Source organism: Pelobates fuscus, chromosome 9 (assembly GCF_036172605.1).
Source record: "Pelobates fuscus isolate aPelFus1 chromosome 9, aPelFus1.pri, whole genome shotgun sequence".
In the NCBI taxonomy this organism is placed as follows: domain Eukaryota; kingdom Metazoa; phylum Chordata; class Amphibia; order Anura; family Pelobatidae; genus Pelobates; species Pelobates fuscus.
The window spans coordinates 113,598,811-113,624,563 of NC_086325.1; the positions used below are offsets into that span (position 1 = coordinate 113,598,811).

Below are 25,753 nucleotides of genomic sequence, written 5' to 3' on the forward strand. Positions count from 1 at the left end.
TTTCAGCTTGGAGATAATTGAGTAGATACAGTAATTGACTCAATTATCTCCTAAGCAGAGGGGAGGAATATGCTGGGTGTGTTTCTATTGTCCCATTGTGTCTGATTGGCTGCTGTACTTGCATTGTATGTGGTGTAATGTGTTTATTGGTTGTTCTGCAAAACCCTTTGGGCAGTACTATGCTTTGTGGATTGTGAATAAAAGAGGCTGTATGTGCCAGTACAGGGAGTTCCTGCTTAACCCTCAAAGTGAAGTGTCGTCTCATTATTGGGGGAGGATTTATTGCATGCTGTTCCAGTTTGACTGCTAGGAGTGCAAACCTATTCGTATGGTTCCTATTCAACTGTCTACAGCATTCAGAGGCTTGAGAGGATTCATATGCTTCTCCGATACGGTGATTGTGGTGTCTGCCAGAGTGCTTGGAGTCCTCAGGAAACGCTAGGAGCATCCTTTAACGGAGATACCCAGTCGGGGTGCCAGGTGATCCGTTACAATCTCATCTGGAGACAAGCCACCAGAAAAATATCAACGATGATACTCTCGTTGGACGCCGAGAAGGCATTCGACAGAGTCAAGTGGCCGTACCTTTTCACAGTTTTAGAACATTGCGGCATTCTGCCCCAGTTCACAACGCTAATCCGCGCCATGTACACCAATGTTAGGGCACAGATTTGCATATCGGGTGTGAAGATAACCGCGTTCTGCCTCAGCAATAGCACCAGACAGGGGTGTCCTTTGTCACCCCTGCTGTTTGCTCTTTCTCTAGAACCACTACTACAGGCGATATGCAAAGCCCCAGATATTAAAGGAATCGAAGTAGGAGGTCAACGATATGTGGTATCGGGATTCGCGAATGATGTCTTATTGACTCTGACAGACCCGAGGGAATCCATGGTGGCATTAACAGCTGTTCTGAAGAGTTATGGGGATCTAGCCGGATATAAGGTAAATATGAATAAGTCCATATTTACATAGGCATGACGGAGACGGATATACAACATATAGGGAAGACACATCACATACGCATAGCAAGGGACAACATCAAATATCTTGGCATACGACTAACTTCAGACCCATCTCAGCTATATCAACAAAACTATACTCCATTGTTCAGAACACTGATGACTGACATGGAAAAATGGACATAAAAAGCAATTTCATGAATAGAAAGAATTCATTCAGTGAAAATGAACGTGTTACCTCGGTTATTATTTTTGTTTCAGGCACTCCCGATTAAACTGACTAGATCTGATTTAGGGCCATTACAACAAACTATTGGCAAATTTATATGGCAAAACAAGAAACCCAGGATCTCTCGCAATATCCTCTACCGAGCTAGGGACAGAGGGGGTCTGGGCCTCCCACACTTGTATTTCTACTATGTGGCAGACCAATTAGCCCAAGTGGCGCTCTGGTACTCCCCCCTCCCCCCCCCCCCAGAGGCGAGAAGATGGGCTGACCTAGAAGCCTCCTTCCTGGGGATGGATATGACTCCTATTCTCATGTGGACTCCTAGGGAACACAGACCGAATATTAGCACAAGTTGCCCAGCAATACAAAATTCATTGAAGATATGGGATGCAGTCGCTACAAGGTACAGCCTGGCATCCTCCCCTTCCCCAATGATCCCATTCTTGAGGAACAAAGCATTTACACCGGGTATGGCCCGAGACTTCAGAGGCATAGAACACGCGGTAATGCAAAGGCTATACCAATTGTTTGAAGGAGGGTCATTCATAACGTTTGAGGAATTACAAACCAAAACCCCTCTGAGACCTTTTGATTTTTTTTAGATACCTTCAGCTCAGGGATTATGCCCATGACCCTCAGGTTAAGAAAGCCGCAATGACACAGATGACATTCTTTGAACGGATGTGCGCAAGGGAATATTTTCGGATTAAACTCATATTTGTACACGCACCTGAGCACCAACACATCAGAATGGGGTGAGATATCCTACATTGATCAATGGGAGGCAGACCTTGGCGAGACATTGGAGGGCATAAAGTGGCAGGAAATGTGGGAGGCGGCCGCACGGACATCTATGTGTGTCTCACTGCAGGAACAGTCATACAAGATCCTATTTCGGTGGTATCCTACTTCGGTAAAACTATGCCGGATGAATAAAATCTCAACTGATCTCTGCTGGCGGGGATGTGGACTGAAAGGAACATATATCCATATCTGGTGGGAATGTCCAGTAACACAAACTTATTGGCAACAAAAAGCACAGCTCTTACGAGATAGATTTGAGAAAGAGGTTAAGTTAGACCCATGGATATTCCTATTGGCTAGAACTAAGGACAACTGGACAAAACCAGGCTCTGATACATAAGGTGAATCTAGCTGATAGGAGAGCTTTGGCACAGGTCTGGCTGCAGAGAGAGGCTCCTAGCCTTTCTGCGGTGATACAAAAAATTAAAGATACATGCCTGATGGATCAGTTGACAGCAAAGGTTAGAGGAACAATGAAAAAGTTTGGAAGAATATGGGGCCCCTGGCTAGCTAGCACAGTGAATGCTTGATACCTCCATAGTCGGTACCTATATTATATCATCCGCCAGATTTAAAGGACTTATAGAGAATTGTACCCCTATGTGAGAAGCTTGCACAATAGACATCGAAGGACACCATAGACCTAGACCTAGGATAGGCCCCCTCTGACAACTGGATAATTATCTGATCACCCCCCCCCCCCCCCTCCTCCTCTACAGCCTCCCCCTGTCCTAGTTCTATTCTCACACTCTCCTCACTCTCTTCTCTCGCTTTACTACGTGAGAATCTCTCACATCCATTCTCTTCTTACTCTTATATAATCCTATATACAATGCACTAATACATTGTGGTGACAGACGAAAATGAAAATTACGAGAAAAGAAAATGGATTTGTTCACAAGCTGGATGTATAAACATTTGACTTGATATGCATATGAGCAACCAAGCAACAATCTGTTGAAATAATATCTGTTAGCATTGTAACTTTAGTTTATCATGTTTATGTTTTTATTCAACAAAAACCACCAGGATGGGCAGGGCGTCTGATGCAGGCAGAAAAAAGAAAAAAATAATAATATAAAGATTCATTAAAAGACGCAAAGACTTGCAAATGGAGGACGGAAATTGATGCTGAATGTCACTAAAGATAAAAAATAATCTGTACTGCTTACTGTATATTTTGTGCTAATATTTTGTGTATTTTGGATGTCTTGTCTTGTCTTGGTACAAATAAAGAATTAAAAAAAAAAAAAAAACCAGAGGGCAACAGTTTTATTCATAGGAAAAAATGGCACCATAACAATTGGCTAGGCTCAATACCAAAGATTTAACTTATCCGTATAAAACGTAATTGCACAAAAAATCTGGACTATAAAAACCAAGCAAACATTCTGTAAAACACACTGGTGTCTAAGAAATACAATGCAAATCTTCTGGATCAGGAAATAAAAGCAATTGGCACTTCAGATAGAAAGGACCTCAGGAAAAAGAGAAAAACTAAAGATGATTTTAAGTTTGCTTTCATTACTCAATTCAACACGCAACATCAACAAGTCACCAATAGACTTTTGAATAGACAACTTTTGAATAGACATTGGGAAATTCTTTTAAGAGACCCTATTCTGTACTACCCAGAAAAACTCTGGTAATTGTTAAAAAAGCAAACAATCTAAAAAAGCATTTTACCACCAAGCTACGCACTTAATAAACCACATTTAAATGTCTTAAGAGAAAGGAAAGGTTTTTATCTATGTAATTTCTGTAAAGCATGCACAATGCAAAAAACATCAAAGATTAAAAAAAATCCACAGTACAGTAACAGGGAAACAATTCCCAATAAAAACAAATATCAGTTGCAATACCAAAAATGTGGTACACATACTACAATGCCCATGTGACAAACAATATGTTGGCAGGACTAGCAGAAAATTAAAAGTGAGAATATTTGAACACAAATACAATATATAGAAAAAAAAATCACCAAAACATATAGTCCCCATAAATTTTATAGCATGACAGGAGGCTTCATATTTGCTTAAGTCTCTCTTTACTAGAACTCCACAGCAGCACATTAACAGAGAGATAAACACCAAAGACAAAAACATAAGGTATCTATATAAGGCTCCTCCTAAGCCACCATTTCCTCTTTCTTTGCTGCTCTGCATCAGTACAGGTCAGAGTACCTCTGCCTCCTGCTTCTTGTGGGTGGCTTTGGGATTTAGTGTGATTTATTTATGATTGTTATGAACTATGCTTGGTTGTGAGATTTATGTGCCTTTCTGGCTCTTTTATTTTCTTTGGTGAATGTTTCCTTTACAATACTGATCGTTTTTTTTTCATGCGTTTATTTATACAGATTACTGACAGTTTGCCATGTGTTTATTTATACAGATTACTGGTAGTTTGCCATGTGTTTAGTTATACAGATTACTGACAGTTTGCCATGTGTTTAGTTATACAGATTACTGACAGTTTGCCATGTGTTTATTTATACAGATTACTGACAGTTTGCCATGTGTTTATTTATACAGATTACTGACAGTTTGCCATGTGTTTATTTATACAGATTACTGACAGTTTGCCATGTGTTTATTTATACAGATTACTGGTAGTTTGCCATGTGTTTATTTATACAGATTACTGACAGTTTGCCATGTGTTTAGTTATACAGATTACTGACAGTTTGCCATGTGTTTAGTTATACAGATTACTGACAGTTTGCCATGTGTTTATTTATACAGATTACTGGTAGTTTGCCGTGTGTTTAGTTATACAGATTACTGACAGTTTGCCATGTGTTTATTTATACAGATTACTGGTAGTTTGCCATGTGTTTATTTATACAGATTACTGACAGTTTGCCATGTGTTTAGTTATACAGATTACTGACAGTTTGCCATGTGTTTATTTATACAGATTACTGACAGTTTGCCATGTGTTTATTTATACAGATTACTGGTAGTTTGCCATGTGTTTATTTATACAGATTACTGGTAGTTTACCATGTGTTTATTTCTTTGTGCCTGTTTTCTCCTTGGGAGTTTTGTTTTACCCTGTTGGCTTTAATGTTTGTTCTGTTTCCTCTGGCTTATTGGCCGTGGTGGTCGCCGAGAAGCGGTCTTCCGACCGCTCCCCGTGCCGACCGCCGGGACCGCGGAGAAAGACTCCTGCGGTCCCTCGTGTGTTGCCTTTGATTCCCGCCCGCCGGCTTCGTCCGCCGAGCGGGAATCCCCGTTTTGTTCTTTACCCTGCCCGCGTCCCCGCTCACTCGCTAACACTGTTATCAGAGTGGGGACGGAGCAGGGATCTATTCATTTGCCGCGGGAGCCTCCGCTCCCGGTCACCTTCCCCGCGACAGCGTGGTCGGGCAGTGGGTGCGCGGCTCTCACTGTGTTAGATGCGCGCGTCACTGCCTTATTAAAGGTACAGTGACTAGCTGGTCCGGTGTGTTTCCCCATCTCCTGGGCTGTTTGGGGGTGCGTATTTTTTGGTGACAGCTTTCTTTTCTGTCCATGTGAGGCAGCTCTGTGAGCCCTTGCATCATAAATTATGCCCCATATATGAGGGTCGCAGATTCAATCCCCCTCACCTTCCCAAGTAACTAAGCAATAGACTTTAGTTTTCGATTCTTTGCATGTGTGCTTGCCCTGCATGTTTTTCTATGGACATGGTTTTACGGTTTACTGGTTCTCCTGACTTCCACATGGCACTGCGTGCCTCCTGCAGGTGTCCCTGCCTGGTGTCCTTACCCACTTATTGAACTAGGACTGCTCTAATCAAGCCTCGGTTGCCTGATGGAGGTAGCACTGGCGTCAAAAGCCAGGGATTGTGGGTTCAGGCCCCATCTGGGTGGTTGAGCATGGCACTCTTATTTTGTGGCCTAATGGATTAGGCACAACCATATAAAAACTAAAGTGTATCGCTATCTTGAAGAACCTTGCCTATAAGGACCCAGCTTCGTCTCTACCCTGCACCCTAATAGTCAAGATTCTACTACATGTCTAAAAGGATCTAGGTTTCCGCCTGCATTATACCTCTGGGTCGGTACCGCCCGTACCCTTATACTGGCCTGCCTTGTCTGTGCCTTTATAATTGGCCTGCTTTGTCTGTGCCCCTTGATTGGCCTGCTTTGTCTGTGCCCCTTGATTGGCCTGCTTTGTCTGTGCCCCTTGATTGGCCTGCTTTGTCTGTGCCCCTTGATTGGCCTGCTTTGTCTGTGCCCCTTGATTGGCCTGCTTTGTCTGTGCCATACTATGCATGCTATTGGACTGGTGGCTCCATACCCTGGATAACGGTTTGTTGAGCCTGCATGCATTATTACTTGCCTCTGCCAACACTAGGGGTGCTGCCCCTTTTGCCTGCTAATGATACATGTTTTCTAGCTTCGTAGGTATCAAGTATCATAGACTCAGACTTTATGGACGCCTCTGCACAGGAGCAGAATTTGCAGGCTTTACTCAATGCGGCTGTGACCGCATCTGTTGAAAAAGCCCTGGCTAGGGCCCTCCCTCAACCACATACGGACAGGGGTGTGTGTGGAACCCCTCAGTTGGCAGAAGACTCGGATGAGTCAGACTCTCAGGTGCGAGAGCAGGCAAGTGCGCGAACGCGCTATTGAAAGGGTGAAGACCCTGAACCACGCTCCCGGACGGGCAAGACTCCGGCGAAGTGACGTGGTTTGAGGTTGACAACCTCGCCGGCCAGGCGCCACCGCCTATCGGGCGCAGGGGAGGAGGCCTCCTTACCCCCCCCACCTTGGCCGTGCTGGATGTGTGGCGGGCAGACCAGCCTCCCTCAGATGGAGAAGATGTTTGGGTTGCGGACCTTGGCGAGGGTCCCGGTGGACGCTGGGAAGAGGAAGACGCGCCACCGACTAGGGCCCCCACGACAATGTTGGGGGACGATACCCTTTTGGGCACTACTGGAGAACCTCTGTTAGAGCCTCAATCTATCCGACGCCCCAGGTCCTCGGACTAGTCACTGCCCGACCACTTGGCACAATTTGTGCGCTACTGGGTCCGTAGACCCCTTGGAAGTGAGGCCTGCAAGAAGCTGCAGGCGGAATGCCCCAGACCGGTACTGCCGGACAGGGTGGCGGTTACCCCGGATGTTGGCCCTAACAGACGAGGCCTTCACAGAAGGTAGGGCTCTGGACCCAGCCACCATGAGGGACTGGGCACTTCGTTCAATTTGCCTGCTGGGCAATGCCACTGTGGCCCTTTGCACGGAACCCGTTGTCCATATGGACAACAAGCTGTCGGATTTGGGAGCCGAAGATGTGGGTCCCCTGGCTAAAGGTCTGCTGTTCAGGGAGCCTTTCGTTGAGGAACTGCAGAAACAGGTTATTCTGTTTACCTCCCGGGATAAAGCGAAGTCTTCGATCGGGAGGGTCTTCCGCCCACGGTTACCTTGGGACAGTGCGGAGTTATGTCACAGACTTCCACTCTTCCCCTACACAGGTTGGACGCCCGAGGATCCCCGTCATCACAAGAGGCCAACAGCCCTTGTTGGAGGTGGAAGTTCGAGCAACGCTAGCCAAAGGCGCGGTCCTACAGGCCCCGGATTTGGGGGGTTTCGTCAGCTCGATTTTCTCCTGGTAAGGGAGAAGTCTGTAGAATTCCGTCCAGTGATCAATTTAGGAGAAATGAACGCCTTCGTGGTATACAACCACTTCGAGATGGAGGGCATTCACCTTCTTCGATGCCTTCTCTGGCCAGTAGACTGGGTCACGAGACTGGACCTAGAAGACGCTTACCTCTCCATCCCGGTGGACGGGGCCTGTCGCAGTCCCCTCTGATTCGTATGGAGAGACTCTCCGTACCAATTCCCATGCCTCCCCTTCGGCCTCAGCTCGGCCCCTTGGTGCTTCACCAAGCTCCTGAAACCGGTGGTCACCCAATTCAGAGCAGAGGCCGTACGCTGCATCGTCTATCTGGACGACTTGCTTATCTTTGCGAGGACCCCGCCGGGCTCAGATTTCGGACGCGCTCTGCGTTTTCCTCGTTGGAATGCCGGGGGTTCGTGGTCATTCTGAAGAAATCGGCCTTGGAGCCTGTGCAGACGGTGGAATTCTTGGGTTTCGTAGTCGTTGCGCAAGACGGCATTCTCCGCCTGCCTGTGGCGAAGATAACGACCATTCGGAAGGAGATCAGACGTGTTTTCGACAAGACCAAACTCCCCTCTGGAGGTTGGCTCGCGTGGTGGGTCTCCTCTTGGCCTCTATACAGGTGTTCTAGCCGGGCCCACTACATTACAGGGCCATGCAGCGGCTGAAGGTGCACTCTCTACGCAAGAGACCCTCTTAGGACCAGATGATCTCCTTGGCCTCGGACGTGCAGGCCGGATTGAGCTGGTGCCTCCCGCATATATCCGCCTGGAACAGCAAGGCGATATTCGGGATGACCCTGGATCTCGTGTAGGAGTCGGATCCGAGTCTTTGGGACTGGGGTGCCTCGTGCACGACGAGGTCCACGGGGGGCCCGTGGTCAGACAATAGATCGGAATCCTGCATCAATTGCCTGGGGTTGATTGCAGGTTCGTTGGCAATTCGGAGCCTGGCGAAGCATCTGTCAGACTGATGCGTGCTCCTTCGGATGGACAATGGTTCGGCGGTGCAATACATCAACCACTCGGTTTCGAGCACTAGAGGTGTTATCTCTCAACATGGAGCTCCTGGTTTCGCTGGTGCTTGGAACGGGATACCGATCCCTTTACGGGTCCTGTATCTAGCGTGCTGAATTTCTTGTCTCTTGTCTTTGACCTGGGTCGGTCATATCGCTTGGTTATCGTGGTTAGATCAGCTATCTCGACGGCACTTGTCCCGCTTCGGGTTTTTCCCCATCGGCCAGGATCCGCTAGTCTGCAGGCTCCTGCGTGGAATGAGACTGGTGCGCCCTCCGGCGCCCAAGTATTCTTCCCTCTGGGACGTGCGTTTGGTTTTGGCGTTCTTTCGGAATTGGCCTGATAACCAGGACCTTTCTCTTCGCCAGCTTTCAGCGAAATTTGCCCTCTTGTGTCTGGTCTCGTTCAGATGTGTTTCGGATGTCCGGGCCTTCGGTGTCGGCGCTTTCTCGTTTTTCTCCAGAGGGGGTCTCAGTCAAGGTGCTTAGACGTACCAAGTCGGATTCGACGGTTGTATCATGCCCTTACTTCTAGGACTCGCCTAAGCTTCGTGTAGCGAAGGCACTGGCGCGATGGATAAGATGTCTTTTGGCTCTGGCGGGCGTGGATGCGACCTTCGGAGCGCTTTTGGTTAGGGGCGCCGCAGCTTCCGGAGCTTTTTTGGCGAGCACTTCCCTTCAGGACATTTTGCGTTCGGCGGACGGGTCCCGTGTAGAGTTTTTTCGCCTATTTTACTTTAGACCGTCGGAACATGCTTCTTTTGCTTTGCTGTCGGAGCGTTAAAACAGCAAATATGAAGCCTCCTGTCATGCTATAAAATTGTAGATTATACTAGCTTTAGTGTAACTATAATCTTAATTTTATTAATGACAGGAGGCGAATATTTCCCACCCAATTTGATTTCTTCCCCCCCTTGTTTTGGATGGATTGTATTTCTGTTGATTTGTCTGATTATCTGGGCTAGGTTGGTTAGTCTGGGGTGATGTTGTGGGAAGTGCATGTTATACTGTATTGACGGTCATTAGTATGGATTTCGTGTCTTTATTCTATCAGTACTGGATCGTGGGATTTATGTTTTATCAGTACATTTCGTTCACTAATCAGTGTTTTCGATTCTGTTTATTTCGTTTCAGTTTAATGGTTCGACTTCAGTTCATAGGATCGGCCGTTTGGCGGGATAAAGATCAAGTTCATCCATTATCCGAAGTTTTTCCAGATGACATTCATCGTTATGTTGTGAATTTTTCTTTATTTAGTTATTGTCATTGTTGTGTACGTTACGTTGTCGCAGCGTGAAAGAGGAAATGGTGGCTTAGGAGGAGCCTTATATAGATACCTTATGTTTTTGTCTTTGGTGTTTATCTCTCTGTTAATGTGCTGCTGTGGAGTTCTAGTAAAGAGAGACTTAAGCAAATATTCGCCTCCTGTCATTAATAAAATTAAGATTATAGTTACACTAAAGCTAGTATAATCTACAATTGTAACCAATGCCCAAAGTTCAATGGGAAGGATTTTTACTTTACAGGAGTGGAAAAAGTAGAAATTCATTGGAGGGGAGGAAATATTATTAAGAAACTGGCCCAGAGAGAAACCTATTGGATAATATGTTTTAAAAAGTTTACAACCAGGGGGGTTGAATATTGACATAGACCTATGGTGCTTTCTGGATTAACCTTTGCATTGCAATATATGTGGATGTGGATGTAGAATTTTTTTTAAATGTCATTCACTGTATATGTATATATTTTTGTTTTAAAGTAATATGAAGATACTCCAAGAATTAAATTTAGATTTTAACTCTAAACCCCTCCCCCTTCCTATCTCTTATCCCCTCTCTTGATTCATGTATCTTTTGCGCATCAACATAGACATTTAGTTCTGGACTTGAATTTGAAAAGCACATTCAATATGGCGCCCAAATAGAAAGCATGATGCCAGACGTTGAACGTCACCACTCACCACTCACCACTCACGTGGTGATGTCAATCAGGACAAAATCGGAAGTGAAAAAACCCCAAAGGAGAGAGGATGAAACACACGTCTGACACACATGATGTCATCGCGACGGACACGTGATGACGCCGGCGAGACACGGAACCTGGAAATAATCTCTCTACTACGAAGAACACCTGAAGGAGCAAAGGAACCAATTGGATTTTAAAATCAGCAATTAAGGGGACTTAAAAGGAGGGAGGGAAGAGGGGATTTTACTGCACTTTATTTGTTTATTTATAATATATTTTACCAGGATGGATACATTGAGATTTCTCTCATTTTCAAGTATGTCCTGGGTTTACAAAACATTGCATTGTTACAATAGGATACAATATTACAAAAATACAATATAACCTGTCATGGTTGAATATATTTATCACCTGTTAAATGTTACATTTATATATGTGTGTATGTATGTATGTGTGTGTATATATATTGTGATAAAGTGAAGGCAGAGAGGCCATTTAACCCCAGGGGGAGTATGTGTAGTTTGTGTTGTAGGCAACACAAACCAAAGTTTAGTTATGGGCCCCTGGGGTGGAGCATTTGGAGAGTAGGGTGGGCCAATGCTCCACACTCCTCATTTTATCCACAACTGCGAGAAATAAGGTCCAGGCCAGAGTTTTTTGGAACTGTCTCCAACCCACTGCTCAGCTGCATATAATCAGCTGTAGCAGTGGGAATAAACCACTCCCTGCTAGGCAGGTAAAGTGGGGATTGCTGGCTTCCTCCCAGGAAGCAGGTAGGAGATAGGCTGTTCTCTCCAGTGAGAGAGTCAAGGAGACTAGGCACTGCAAGTGCAGAAAGGAAGCAGTCAAGGCTGGCTTGGAGCACTGGGAGTGCAGAAAGGAAAGCAGTTAAGGCTGGCTTGGAGCACTGGGAGTGCAGAAAGGAAAGCAGCAGGCTAGATGAGAGCACTGGAGTGCAGAAAGGAGAGCAGAGTGTTGCTATCTAATAACGTTGGTGCAACCCAACAATATGCTTTTGTTAGTTTAACCCTGATAGAGAGGGATATCAAAAGTGAGTCAGTGCTCAGACGAGCTAGGTTTTTGTTTAAAGGGGAAACCTGTTATATTTATGTTTTAGTTCTGTTGCTGTGTGGACTTGCCAATAAAATTGCCTGGATTATATGAAAACCAAAGGACTGTGCATGTTGTTTGCCCTAGAGGACCGTGCTATCTGCTAAACAAGGATCACAATATATATATATATATATATATATATATATATATACACACAGACACACATAAATAAATGTAAGATATAACAGGTGATAAATATATTCAACCATGACAGGTGCATTCTGTGCTGAGGTATATTGCCATAGATTTCTTAAAAGATTTTAGATTGAATGACGATTTGACTTTGTCCCTGAGGTTATTCCGTAATTGCAGTGCTGTGTACGAAAATGAGGATTGAGCCACTTTATTTTTGTATTGCAGTATGCTAAATATCGTGCTAGTACTGGATCGGAGGTCGGAACAGCTGGAGAGAGCATTCTACTCAGGTAGGGTGGGAGCTTCCCAAAAATGCTCTTATACACAAGGCTGGAAAGATTAAGTGTGCGCCAGGATTCCAGCGATAGCCAGTTTAGCTCTTTTTTTTTTGTGTAATAGTTTTTATTAGGTTTTTCAGTCCATATATAATGTACACATTTTCAGAACACCTTTGAACAATTAGTAACAGTTTTCACAATATTACATGAGTTCGGTTCAACGTACATTCATACATTGCATGCAAAAAATTATTAACACAAGAGGGTATATCGCATTCCCTGTGATAGTCCACAGCTACAAGGTTTTATGTCAGTATTTGAACATAAGGTCAACTTGTGGGGACACATGTTCCCACAATGATATCCTTCTCCTATACCTTCATGCGAACTCTATGGCAATCTCTGTTAGTGTTCTTTGATCTATTATAAAGTGGAACTAGTAAATAACAGTGGTGTGGGGGGGAGGGGGGAGGGGTATGAGTGGACCAGGGTATCAGGAATTGTTGGTCAGTTCTCCATCAGGGACCCGTATTTCAGTAGAGTCCTCTAGTGAGTTACTCCTTTGTATGCTAGTCTCCAGGCATCCCATTTCTCCCATGCTGCCTGCCAGAACTGTTTCCCTTTCTTCATCTGCCTTGCGGCTATTTCATAGGATTTGGTGATTTCCACCATATCTAAGCACTTGTCAATATCTGGAGTGTTCGCATTTAGCCACATTTTACTTATAGATGTGAGAGCTGTAATAATGATATGGTAGAGGAGATATAGGTCTGTTTTTTGTAGGTCTTGAGGTAGCGCTAGTAGCAGGAAGGTTTCCGGGGAAAATTGTATATCATTACTTATAAATTTCTTAATGATATGTGAGATGCCCTCCCAGAAGGGTTGTAATTTTGGACATGTCCACCATATGTGGAGCATCGTACCTGGCTCTTTAAGACACCTCCAGCAATTCCCCGACTTCCTTTTATCATATTTGTGTAGTGTTTGTGGTACTATATACCAACGATAGAGTACTTTCCTACTTGTCTCTACATGTGTTGTGTTTAGTGTGAGATGTTTGTGAGCCCACACAATTTTTGACCAGGTATCATTGGGCATATTCAAGTGTAGGTCTCGTTCCCAAGCTCGCACAAAGGGCAAAGTTTTAGGTAGTGTTTGGATTCTAGATAGCTTATATAAAGTAGATAATAGCTTTTGCGGTTGCTGGTTAGCTACACATATTTTCTCTAGTGGTGACAGGGGGGTTCCCTGTTTGTGTGTTTTGCCCTCCATGGTCTGTTTCCGCACCCACGAGTGCAGTTGTAAATATGTAAAATACGCTCTTTTAGGTAGACCAAATGTTTCAGAAAGTAATTCATAGGGTAGTAGACGGCCCTCTGGCATGATCTGGGAGAGGCAATTGATTTTGTGGTCATTCCACAGGCCACTGTCGAATCCAGGGATAAGTACATAGAGTGCTTGTATTTGCAATGCTGGGGATATATAGGCTACCGGGTAGTGTTTTATTACATATTTATCCCATGCCATGAGAGTAGCAGCGGTCGTGGGGCAAACATGTATGGATTTTGGCCTTTGATGTTTGGGGATCCAGGCCAGGGCTGGCAATGTCAATCCACCTGTGTTTACTCTCTCAATCTGGTGCCATGGTGGCATCGTAACGTGGTGGAATGTCCCTATGAGGGTACTCATGAGGGCTGCTGTGTAGTATCTTACAATTTCTGGTGCTCCCATCCCCCCTTCTTTAAAAGGCTTATACATGGTGGTCGCCGCCACCCTGGATCGTTTACCTCCCCATATATAACTATTAAGCAGGCGTTGGGTTTCAGTGAAAAAAACTTTTGGTAGGCAAATTTGGAGTGTCCTGAACAGGTATTGCAATTTGGGCAGTATCATCATTTTTATTGCCGCTATTCTGCCTGTCCAGGAGACATATTTACCTTTCCACCCCTGTAGCTGTTGTTTGATATTACGGAGTAGCGGAAGATAATTTGCTTTATACAGTTTCTTAGTCGTTGGCGTGAGGTGAAGTCCTAGGAACGTTAAGTGATCCCGTCTCCAGTCATAGGAGTAGCTATTTTGTAGGTTAGTGAGTTGGGCCGTCGTGAGGTTAAGGCCCATAGCTTGCGTCTTACTAACATTGAGCTTATAATAGGAGCATTGACCGAACTTTGTCAGCATATGCTGCAGATAAGGCAGGGAGGAATCGGGGTTCGACATGGTAAGCATCACATCGTCGGCAAACAATGTGATTTTGTGCGTTTTCCCCCCTATTGTTATCCCCTCTATGTCCGGTGAGTCTCTTATACGCTGAGCTAATGGTTCTAGTGCTAATATGTACAAGAGTGGGGAAAGTGGGCAGCCTTGTCGCGACCCATTGGAGACCTGAAAGGATTTGGAAATAAAACCACCATTGGCTATTTTCGCTGTGGGGTTATCATATAAAGCAGATATCAGTGTTATTAGAGTCTCCGGGAAAGCAAACTTCTTCAAGACGGCCGTCAGGTATCCCCAGTGTAGCCTGTCAAACGCTTTCTCGGCGTCTAGTGACAGAGCCACACTGGGTTCTCCCGATATTTGAATGTTATGGAGGATGTTAATCAGTTTCCTAGTCCCGTCTGAACCCAATCGGCCCCGTACAAACCCCACTTGATCATCTCGAACTAGTTTGGGTAGAAGTGTACCCAATCTATTGGCATAGATCTTGGCTAGTATTTTTAAATCTGTATTTAGGAGCGAGATGGGTCTTAAATTTTGGCATTTGTGGGGTGGTTTCCCAGGTTTGGGGAGAGTGGTGATATGAGCTAACAACATCTCTTGTGGTATTTTGCCTGTTTGGGTGATTTCATTGTAGAGTTTTTCTAAGAAGGGGGTTATGACATGAGAAAAGGTTTTATAATAGGCATTAGTAAAGCCATCTGGGCCTGGGGATTTCCCTTTCGGGATAGTCTTGATAACTTCCGCTATTTCAGTCTGTGTAATGGGTTTTTCTAAGAAGGACCGGTCTATCTGTGAGAGTTGTTGTGTGTTTGCATCTGCTAAAAATTCGTCAATGTCCGAGGGAAGTGGCTGATGTGTATGATCATCTTTTTTGAGGTTGTATAACGTATCATAGTAGTCTGCTAACATGTCGTTGATGTCTCAGGGGTTATATACCTTATTTCCCATTGGATTGAGGAGAAACGGTATTTTTGAGTTCAGTCTTTTTTGCCGCATGAGGTTTGCGAGAACCTTTCCCGCTCTATTCCCCTGTGTGTATGTTCGGAGTCTTAGTCTGTGGGATATAGTTGCTGACGTGTGGACTTGAATATCATTTAACTGTTTTTTAATTTGGTCTATACTCTGCTGAGTAAGCGTTGATGGATTTGTTATTTGTGTGTGTGTTGCTTCCCTGAGGCGTCTCATGAGTGTTAAGTAATGTGCTTTCGCCTGTTTATGTAGATAAGATGCTTGGCTGATCAGAAGCCCTCGGATAAAGGCTTTGTGCGTCAGCCACGTCGTGGCTATGGAAACCTCTGGAGTATGGTTTATATCAAAGAACAATTCAAGTTCCTCAGTTAGTTTAGTGACCAATTCAGGATTGTGTAGGAGAGCTTCATTTAAGCGCCACGGCGAAGTCATGCGGGACTGGAATTGGTCTGGTAGGGACACCATTACCGGTGCGTGATCTGACCAAACTATGTTACCTATTTCGCTGCTTAATGCAGTCTGCAATAGATCTCCTGAGACAAATATAAAATCGATTCTAGAATATGTTCTGTGTACCGAGGAATAAAAGGTGAACTCCCGGTCGTTCGGGTGTTGCGCTCTCCACACATCATATAAGTTATGCTCCATAAGAATTTTTACTAATGTCGTGGCCTGTTTGCTCAGTGTTTTGCATCTTGAGGAGTCAGCTGTTTGCGTGGTATCTAGCCTAGGTTGTAAGGTGTGATTTAAGTCTCCGCACAGAATTGTGGAGGAGGGGTACGTCTGGGGAATTTTATGTAAGACTTTCTGGAGAAAATTTCTCTGGTCCGAGTTAGGGCTGTATATCCCCACTAGCGTGTATAAAGCATTATTAATTTTACAATGTACAATTAAATAGCGGCCTTGCGTGTCTTTTTTAAGATGTAAGAGTTCAAATGTGATAGTGGTATGAATTAATAACGATACTCCTCTTGACTTGGATGAATTAGTAGAGTGATATTGTATAGGATACTCTTTGCTTGCAAATGTAGGTACCCTGTTATGTACAAAATGTGTTTCCTGCACACATAGTATGTCTGATTTAGTGCGTTTTGCGTCTTCAAGAAGGAGCCTCCTTTTGTGTGGTGTGTTCATCCCTCGGGCATTAATAGACATTATTTTCAACATTTGTAGTTAGGTACAGAGCAATGCAGTAATAACAATATAGTGTATGACTGTTTTTCCCCTTCATACTGGTGGGGAACCTTTGCAATATTTCTCAGCAGATATGCTAGATATGGCCTTAGCCCAGCGAATGTTAGCCCTATAAACATAAGGAAATAGTGGTTTTGGGCTCGTTTCAGATTTGACCCTGTTAGATTGTGTAACTGATCCCTGGAGATTAGGGGTGGGGGGTGTAAACTGGGGAAAGAATTTATAACTATATACAGAGTGTCTCGTATAGAGACAGTATGTGGGTGTACCACATCTGGGGGATAGAAGAGAAAACTCTCTACCATAGCGTGGCTATAGGGCACCCATTCGTACCATATTGGGGTGCATCCACCATGGTATATTCCCTTGTTATATAATGTCTTATTTAACATTTGTCACCGGTGTGGAGGAGACTCATATAGTCCTTAGGGATTAGTATGTCTTTTTAACAAACTCCAATCAACCCTGTGCCGCCGTGACTGGGTGCCGATATGTTTCCGGCTCGGTCTGGGCCTACCTTATTATAAAACAAATTGTTATGCGGTTTCCCCAACCCGACATTAACACATATACAAGTGACTTTACTCATTCGAAGTCCAATTACTACTCCTATCACTAGCATCCTCCTCCCTCCATTAAGCCCTCTACATAACATTCCTGTCATATAACATAGTCCAAACAACTAGGGGCCTGGGTCACAGGTCCCCTTTACCTTGTGGACTTATAGAACCCGTAGGGGCAGGAGCAGTGGGCACCATCTTTACCGTGGATCAAAGTTCAAAGTTCAGTTCTTGGTGCGGGTAAACTGCCCGGTAAATTGTGCTTACATCTCCGAATGGGAGTAATAGTCCAGGTGTTTGGTGTCCCAGATTGAGGGTCGTGGAGGTAATCTCGAGTGGATGAGCTCAGGGGTATATCTCTTCGGCAAACAGTCCAGACCGGGCCTTCCCGCAATATGCCACTGCTCTGCGCACGCTTCGTCACAGTGATGGCGGAAAGACCCGATCCGGAATCTCACAGCCACACAAGGAAGACCAGGTAGGAAGGTGAACTTGACTCCACATCGAGTCGCCATGTGTATGGGCTTCCCTCATACTCGTTCGAAGCTGGTGAATGATCATAGTGTCCGTTTAATACTTTTCTTCGCAATGTCCATGCTCAGAAGGGGATGAACGGTCTTAGACCGGTATTCGGCCGGTTTAATGCTTGTCATGAGGTTTTTCCCAGTCCCGTTTCAGCGTGCCTGCTTGGCTTGTGGAAGTGGTCATCGGCTCCACCGGCAGGGCCCAGGCCAGCAGTTTCATCACTCCCTCCACGGGGGTGTTTAACACCGTCGTGATGCCATCTTTTGTGACTATCAGTTTAGTGGGGAAACCCCAGCGGTATCGAATACCATGCGACCTCAGTGTGTTGGTTACTTGGGAGAATTCCCTCCTTTTCTTTAAAGTAGCAGCCGACAGGTCTGCATAAATTCTGACTGTGGGGTAATCCGTTGGAGGTTTTGCTCGTGTTCTGCTGTTCTTTAATATGTGTTCCTTGATATGGAAATAATGAGCCCGGAGTAATATATCTCTTGGTACAGCTTGTGGAAGGTGCCGGGGTTTGGGTATACGGTGCACCCTGTCCACCAGCAGCATGTCTGCTGGTATCTCTGGGGCGTGAGCGTGTAGCAGGTTTCTCACATAGGCCTGCAGGTCTTCATTCGTGATATCTTCCGGTACTCCCCGCAGACGGAGATTGTTTCGCCGTGAGCGATCCTCCATGTCTGCTAGCTTGTCCTCCAGTTTGCTAATTTCTGTGGCCATCCGTTCCATGTTTGTGGCCAAATCATTGTGGGCCGTGGCGAATTCGTCGCATTTATCCTCCATGTGCGACGTCCGCTTACCCAGTTCTTGTAGGTCCTTGCGTAGTGAATCCGCTGTATGCTGCCATGTGGTGATAAGCTTGTTGGAGAGAAGCTCCAAGGCCGCATTCAGGTCGGCTTTTGTGATTTGTGATGCGTCTTGCGCCTTCGTCCGGGTAGTAATTTGTGCATTATCATCCATTTCAGAGTTCATAGGCTCCATTGAGGCCTGCTCCGCTGGAGACGCCGGAGATGATTTCTGGTTGAAAAAATTGAGCTTGTCCGGTTTCGCCGAGCTCCTCTTGTTCTTGTGCTGAGACATCGCTAGATATTAGTGGTGGATGTGCTTTGTTTGGTTAGGATTGCATTAGATTAGGTGTCCTGATGCCGGAGCAAATTTTCATGCGGCCATCTTGCTCCGCGGTTAGCCACGCCCCCCCAGTTTAGCTCTTTTAACATGTCACAGTGGTGGGTAATTACATTCTAGTACAAAGTGGCAGAACGAATTATATAACGTATTAAGTTTATTAAGGTGGGTTTGCGGTGCAGGTGCATACACTACATCCCCGTGTATGGACGTAGCGGGGAATTTTGGTGCAAATAAGAGAACATAGCCTACCCCAAATAACCCCCCAATAACGACAGACACCAAATTTGGATGAAACAGGCCACAGCATTTATTAAACATAAGACTGTAAGACTCATCCAACCTTTTATTAACTTTATTATTTAATTATAACCAGAGATAATACATATATATTCCTTAACTTAACATATAAATTAACACCTATGCCCTACAGACTTTACATAAATGTTCTTGCCAATGAATGAGACCATGTGCCTATGCACCAACTTGCAAACTGGGTTCTCGCCTCCCCCCTCGTCCAAACCAAATTCCCTTTTTCTTTTAATGCTTACTACCAGCCGGATTTTAGCTTGATGGCCACGTTCAAGTCGGTAACTGAAAAGTTTACCCTACAGAGCAGGGGAGGTTGAGACCCACCTTGCCCATCTCCTGACATTCCATGTGATAGCCCCCCAACACCTATTGGCAAGGACGCAGGAGAGCTGAACCAGCTCCGGGAGGAGCCAAACCCATTTCATACCTCTGTTGACAAACCAGAAGGTGTAAAACCCAATAGCTCACCGCTCGGATGGACAGCTGCTCACCTCCTGGCCCAAAATACATACGAATGCCTGATCACCCTAACCCTGGGGAGATTCCACCTGCGGAGAGAAAAATCAATTCAGGAGGTGGGAAGGATGAATATGAAACAAAATGCCCAGATGCCCGCGGCCCTGACCATGCTGACTGCCGTGTCAAAGGAAGCATAAGACACTCAACAGAGTTCCAAAGAAATTTCATCATTCACCGAACCCCCGCGAGGGTACGACAAATGATGAAGCAAACAGTATTTGCCCTGCTCCTTTTTTGGGCACCACGCCCAGGGGTGAGACCCGCAAGTCCGAAAAAAGGGAGTTGGCTAAAGGGTCCCACCATGTGACCCAGAGACACCTCCTTGCTAAACTTCTCCCGGACCACAAATGGGAAATCCTGGACCGACCAAATGTTCTGAACCAGCAGCGAAGGGGGGCACGATGCTCCCCATTTGCAATGACTGTTGTTAAATTTCCAACAACAGCCCAGCCTCTGTTCTGTTGAGGATCCTTCCCCACTGGCCCGCCCAAAAAAGGATGAAAAAACGTTTCCACCCACGGCAGGGTCTCCTCCATAGGCAGGAGGGAGAAAATCTCGACAATTCTCCCCTCCAAATGTTTTTCCTAACCTCCTGTTTCAGGTGCAAACCCAAAGTACCGGACCAACATATATATGTGGACCCCCAAGCCACATCGGAAACACCTGAGGGATCACCCATCACTGGGGGAACCCCCACTACCGCAGGTGCCTGCAGAAGGGACGCCAGTAGGGACACTAAACACGGGGAGGGGACCACAAAAACCCTTGAACAGACGATACCCCTTGTGGCTGCTGAGCAAACTGAACGAATTTGATTATCTGAGGGGGAATCCCTTGCGTCCCCTGTTCCCACAGATAAAAAAAAACCTGAAGCCCCACCTGAAACCCCCCAGCGAGGTACCCCCTGACTGCATAGAAGAAATACTACTCTACTCACCAGCCGATGCCCGAGGGGCCACCCGCGTAAAAGGAATTAAAGAAGATCCAGGCAATTCAGAGTTAAGTCCATGTTCAGCATTGTTCAGCCTTGCAGGAGTTCCAGGCGCCACCTGCTGGACGGTCCCAGGAACAGCAGCCAGATCCTGTGAGAAGAGCAGCGGAGAGGAGATAAGCTCACACCCTGCAGAGGAAGGCAGCCACGGTAAGTAGCCAGGGGAGAGAAGGGGGACATAGGGACCAGCAAGAGACACAGAGGGGACAGGAGGGAGGGGAGCAGAAAGGGAGACAGAGAGAGTGCGAGCAAGGGGAGGGAGGGGACCCAGGACAGAAGGGACCAGGCTGAGGGGATCACAGAGGGAGGAGGGGGAGGGGAGAACAGTGGACATAATCAAGGGAAGGAGAGGGGGACCCCCTGGCCGACCTTCATCCTCAGAGGACCCACCAGAGCCCGGGGAGGACCCCCTTCCACCTCCCACAGGGCCCAATCACACTGCCGGTCCGCTCACCGGTCTGCCATCACGCCGACCATGTTGGGCCCGGGAGGGCCTTCCAGGGGCCCCAGGCTGTCCGGGCTGCGCAGGACGTCTTTCCGGCCCGCTATCCAATGCTGGGGGGTGCACAGGATCCTTCAGAGGGTGGAGACCGCGTGTCAGATGGAGCTGACACGCGGGCCTGACAGCACCTCGGGCCCGGGCTTCGGCTCCTACCGGGTGAAGCATCAGGGCTTAGGCGAGCAGGCGGGCAGAGCGCCGGCCCGTGCTCGTGCGGCCTATTGGGGCTGTAGCCATGTGGGAGGCCCCAGTAGAGGCCTGGCCGCGGGGGGGAGGACCCACACCGGCGGCCACACCAGGGTGTAGGTGAGCAAACTGCTCACGAAGGTGCCTACCCCCATCCAGGGCAGCTGCAGCTCTGAGGGCAGAGAGTTTTCCTTCCACATCCATCCCCACACTCATACATGTGCCCTTGCCCACTTAGCTGTGCTATCTCTCCAGGGCCTTAATCAATGACCGACATTTGCTGCACTGTTTCCTTACTGTAGGGCTTAGGCAGGATTTGTTGCTGTACAGGGCACTTAGTTTTGGGTAGAGTTTTTAAGTGATTTTTTTTCAATGTGAAGGCCAAAGGGTAGATTGGGGTCTAGCAACATACCTAGATATTTAAAAGAGCAGATTGCTGTCAGTGTGCTATTTGCATTTTTTGGATACACATTTGTTGATTTTGTAGTTTACATAATTTAGGTACAGTTCCAAAGATCATTGTAACATTTTGTCAATGTTTAGGAAGAGTTTGTTATCCGCTATCCACTTTTCTACCTCTGTTAATTGGTTTTGAAGCACAGCCTCAAGCTGCGTTAGCTTGGGTTTACTAGCGTAGATTACAGTGTTGTCTGCATACATGTGTACAATTGAGGATTTGCAGACGTTAGGCAGATCATTTATAAATAATGTGAATAGCAGGAGGCCGAGTATGGAGCCTTGGGGAACACCACACGTGACTGGAAGAGGGAGGAAAGTGCTATCAGAAATGGCCACATATTGCAATTAGTCTGAAACATACGATCTAAACCAGGTTAGCGGACAATCACCAATGCCTGAGTTTTTTTAGGTTTTTGCAAAAGAATGCCATGGTCTACTGTATCAAAGGACTTGGAAAAATCAAGGAAAATAGCTCCAGTTCAGTCTCCTTGTTCCATGTCAATTTGGATGTCATTGCAAACTTTTAGGAGGGCAGTTAAAGTTGAGTGATTTGGACGCAAGCCTGATTGATAAGGGGTCGGATAATTTGATCGTTAATAATATTCACATAGTTGCGTGCAGATGCATTTTTCTAAGATTTTTTATTGGGCGATAGTTAGATACCAAAGTATTTTCACCACTTTTATTGATAGGTACAACTTTTGCAGTCTTCCAAAGTTTGGGTATGTATCCTGACACCAGGGATTCATCAATAAGAGTAGTGACAGGTTTAACAATTGCTGGCGCACTGAACGTCAGCAACATTGCTGGGATTTGAACTGCTCCACACTGGTTGAAATTGAATTTCCCTATATGAGGATTTTGAAGATTTGGCAGAGGCTGATCGTTATTTGTGATCTGAAAATGAGTGTAATTTGTTATCTTAGCAACCAGGGTGGTAGCACATCCAACAAAATGATTAAAGGCATTTGCTACATCTAGGGGGTGTTGCAGTGTTTGGTTGTCTATTTTGACAGTGGAGGGTTGGGAGTAGAATGTGGGGGTTTGTATGCTATTTAAGGTTTTTACAAAAGTTTATTGGGTTTGATATGTTGTTGTTCAAATAGGTTGTTTTGCCATTTTTGTTTGTTTTGTGCATGCATTTCGCCATTGTCTGTAAGTACAGTGATCGTTCATGGAGCCAATACGCTTGAACTTTGACCACAGTGAATCTCTAAACTGATACATTTGAATGAGGTCAGCTGTAACCCAGGGCAGGTGTGTCCCTTTTAGTCGCACTTTACTTTAAATTATCTTTGCACTTTATTTGTATTTTGCATCCTATTTTGCAATTTATTTTCTCCAAATATCTATGGTCCATGCCATAGATATGTATATTTTATTTGTGTTTGAAGATTGAGGAAGTCTTCGGGGTTGTTATCACTGCAAAAGGGAAGTCTGATTCATAAAAAATATTTTTCTATCTATATATTTTCCTAATTTCCAGCACAGTTCCATTTCCAATAGGATTGTGATTGTCAATTTGTATTTCTGTATTGTACAGATTTACATACATGCCTAAGAGTGCTCTTATTATTAATGTTATTTGGTTAATATTGACTTTTGCTTGAGATAGCATCCAAACAATAACTGTGGAGTTTTATTTTCCACAGGGGTGCCAGACTTTGTTATACTACATAGTATTCTGGCACTATTTGTTCTAGTTTGCAAACTTAATTATTTTACCTCTGAGGAATACGTGGCCATTGTAAACTATTATATAATGCATGCATTATAGGACCTCTTGACTTATACACATGTTAATTATTCACAAATATGACAGCATTTTAAAATACATAGCCACATTGCTTGCCATCATTTGACAGTTGTAGAAATTTGGTAAAAATACTTACATATCTGTGAATTTTCTGAGCATACTGGATATCAGGAAATGATCACCTTCAATTGGTGGATCTCGAAGCACTTTATAATTGATTAACTTGCATTCTGCACATAATGAACTGTTGGATGCTGATGTAATCATAGCTGCATCTATTTCCAGCTGGTTATCCTTGGTGTAGATTTGTATGGCACATACCTCTTCATTGACTGATTTGTTGTCCAACTTAATGGTCAAAGGGACATCACAGAAAATATTCTGAGATCCCAAGGACAATTCCTTTCCATTAACCATTAAAAGTTTGACATCCACCACAGCACCACTTGTGTCCCACTCTGTGTTCACATAAGTCACCCATATGAAAAGAGACTGTGGAATCACTGGGTGGCTAAAGTTAAGTTGCAAGTAGCATCCATGTGGTTCAGGGCATGCAGGAGGAACAGTATCCTGATTTGCTCCTGAGTTAGGGCTCCAGGTTCGTACACTTGTTTCACATGGTTGCTCAACATCAGGATGCCCTGGAATGAGCAAATAAATGTAAATAAATACACAAACTGAGTTAGTTGTGGTGCTTAGAATATTCATTATTCAAATCAGACACACTTTTGATATGCTGAGGCCATGTTTTAAAATATGCAAATCTCAACTTACTTTAGAATATAGGTTCAATAGAATAACATAGTAATTGTGTGATGTCTATAAAAATAAGCACTTAACATTAGAACTTAAAACACTCTGGTATAGCATGTCACCTAAACAGTAGGGTCATGCAAATTCACACACACTTTAAAAAAAAAAATACACACCAATATGGATGTATGTAATGGGCAGTGTGTGTATGGTTCATAGTATGAATTAGGCAGCGTGGGTGTATGGATTTATGTATTGAGCAATGTGTGTGTGTGTGTGTGCATGCATGTATTGGCAGTGTGTGTGTGTGTGTGTGTAATTATTGGGCAATGTGTGTATGGATTAATGTAATGAATGTGTGCTTATATTGGGAAGTCTCTTTCTTTCCTTAAATGTCCTATGTGTCACTGTGCCTCACATAAAATGTCTCCTAGTCTGTATCTGTTTCCTAAATACCTCAACAATCTCTCTATCCTTTTCCTAATTGTCTTCCCAGTCTGTTCCCTTTCCCTAAAGTTTGCACCAGTGTCTCTGCTTTCATTTAAACAGTGATTTGAAAAAGAGTTAAGATGGTGACTTTATACAACTCTTCTGTTTTCATCTAAATATGGAATGTTATATTTCAACTCGTGGTTTACTCGCAGGACAAGATGGTGAGTCGCAAAGCTAACAAATTATTAGTATAATAGACTGATAGAATGCATCTTATCTACAACTTTAAGGGAAGGGCTTGGTGGGAGTAGCGACAAAGTACCGTCAACCTTATAGTAATAGCTTGTACTGGCACTGTTTTTAAGTGGCAATAAGGTTTTAGTGCTAAGACAACATACTCTCAACAGAATAGCTATCACAGGGTAATAGCAATAGGAATGAGTTGGTGCAAAACTTGACACATAGTGACAGTGCAATGAAGTAACCATTTGAAAATAGTAACTAAGTAACATGGTTTAATTGTACATATTAGGTATATTGAGCTGGACACATAATGACAGGGTATTGTCAATACAGTAGCTAACACATGTAGCAACAATTAATATACTGGAAGTGTTGTGTCACATTAAAGTTTAGCACACCAGAGATAAGTAGCAGATGCTTAGTATAGACAGAAGAATTATCCTAAAAATACTGATAAGGCACATTTTTCATTGAGACCCTTAGGGTGGACAGTATACAAAGTTTTAATCCAATAGACTATCCGTTGAAGTAAAAGTTTCTTACGATCTCCTCCTCTGCGAACGGGGGAGGATGTGGTCTATAGCCATACATTTCAAAGTTGGAAGGGGGTGTCCAAATGCCAAAAAGTGTTTGGCCACATGGAGGTCAGCCTTATTGTCTCTATAGGCTATGCGGATATTAGAACGATGGTTCCTTATGCGTTCTCATAAGGGGAGATCTGTCTTTCCTATATCGGACAGTCCACAGGGACACAGCAGCTTGTAGATTACGAAATCTGTAGTGCAAGTGAGTCTATGTTTGATAGGGTATCTCTTCTCTGAATGAGGGTGAGTGAAGTATATACCTCGTGACATGTGACTAGAGGTGACACAGCCCAGACAGAGGTAGCAGCCCCAGTTAACAGATG

The 25,753-nt window shown here is 44.8% G+C and overlaps 1 protein-coding gene across 1 annotated transcript in view; it reads right to left on the minus strand.

Annotated features, from left to right (window-relative positions):
* PAPPA (pappalysin 1) overlaps positions 1 to 25,753 on the minus strand; it is a 2,329,021-nt gene that overhangs the window by 1,462,345 nt on the left and 840,923 nt on the right. The window contains exon 7 of the mRNA XM_063432310.1: positions 23,555 to 24,059. Within this exon, the coding sequence (XP_063288380.1) occupies positions 23,555 to 24,059 (505 nt within the window). The remainder of the gene's footprint in view (positions 1 to 23,554; positions 24,060 to 25,753) is intronic.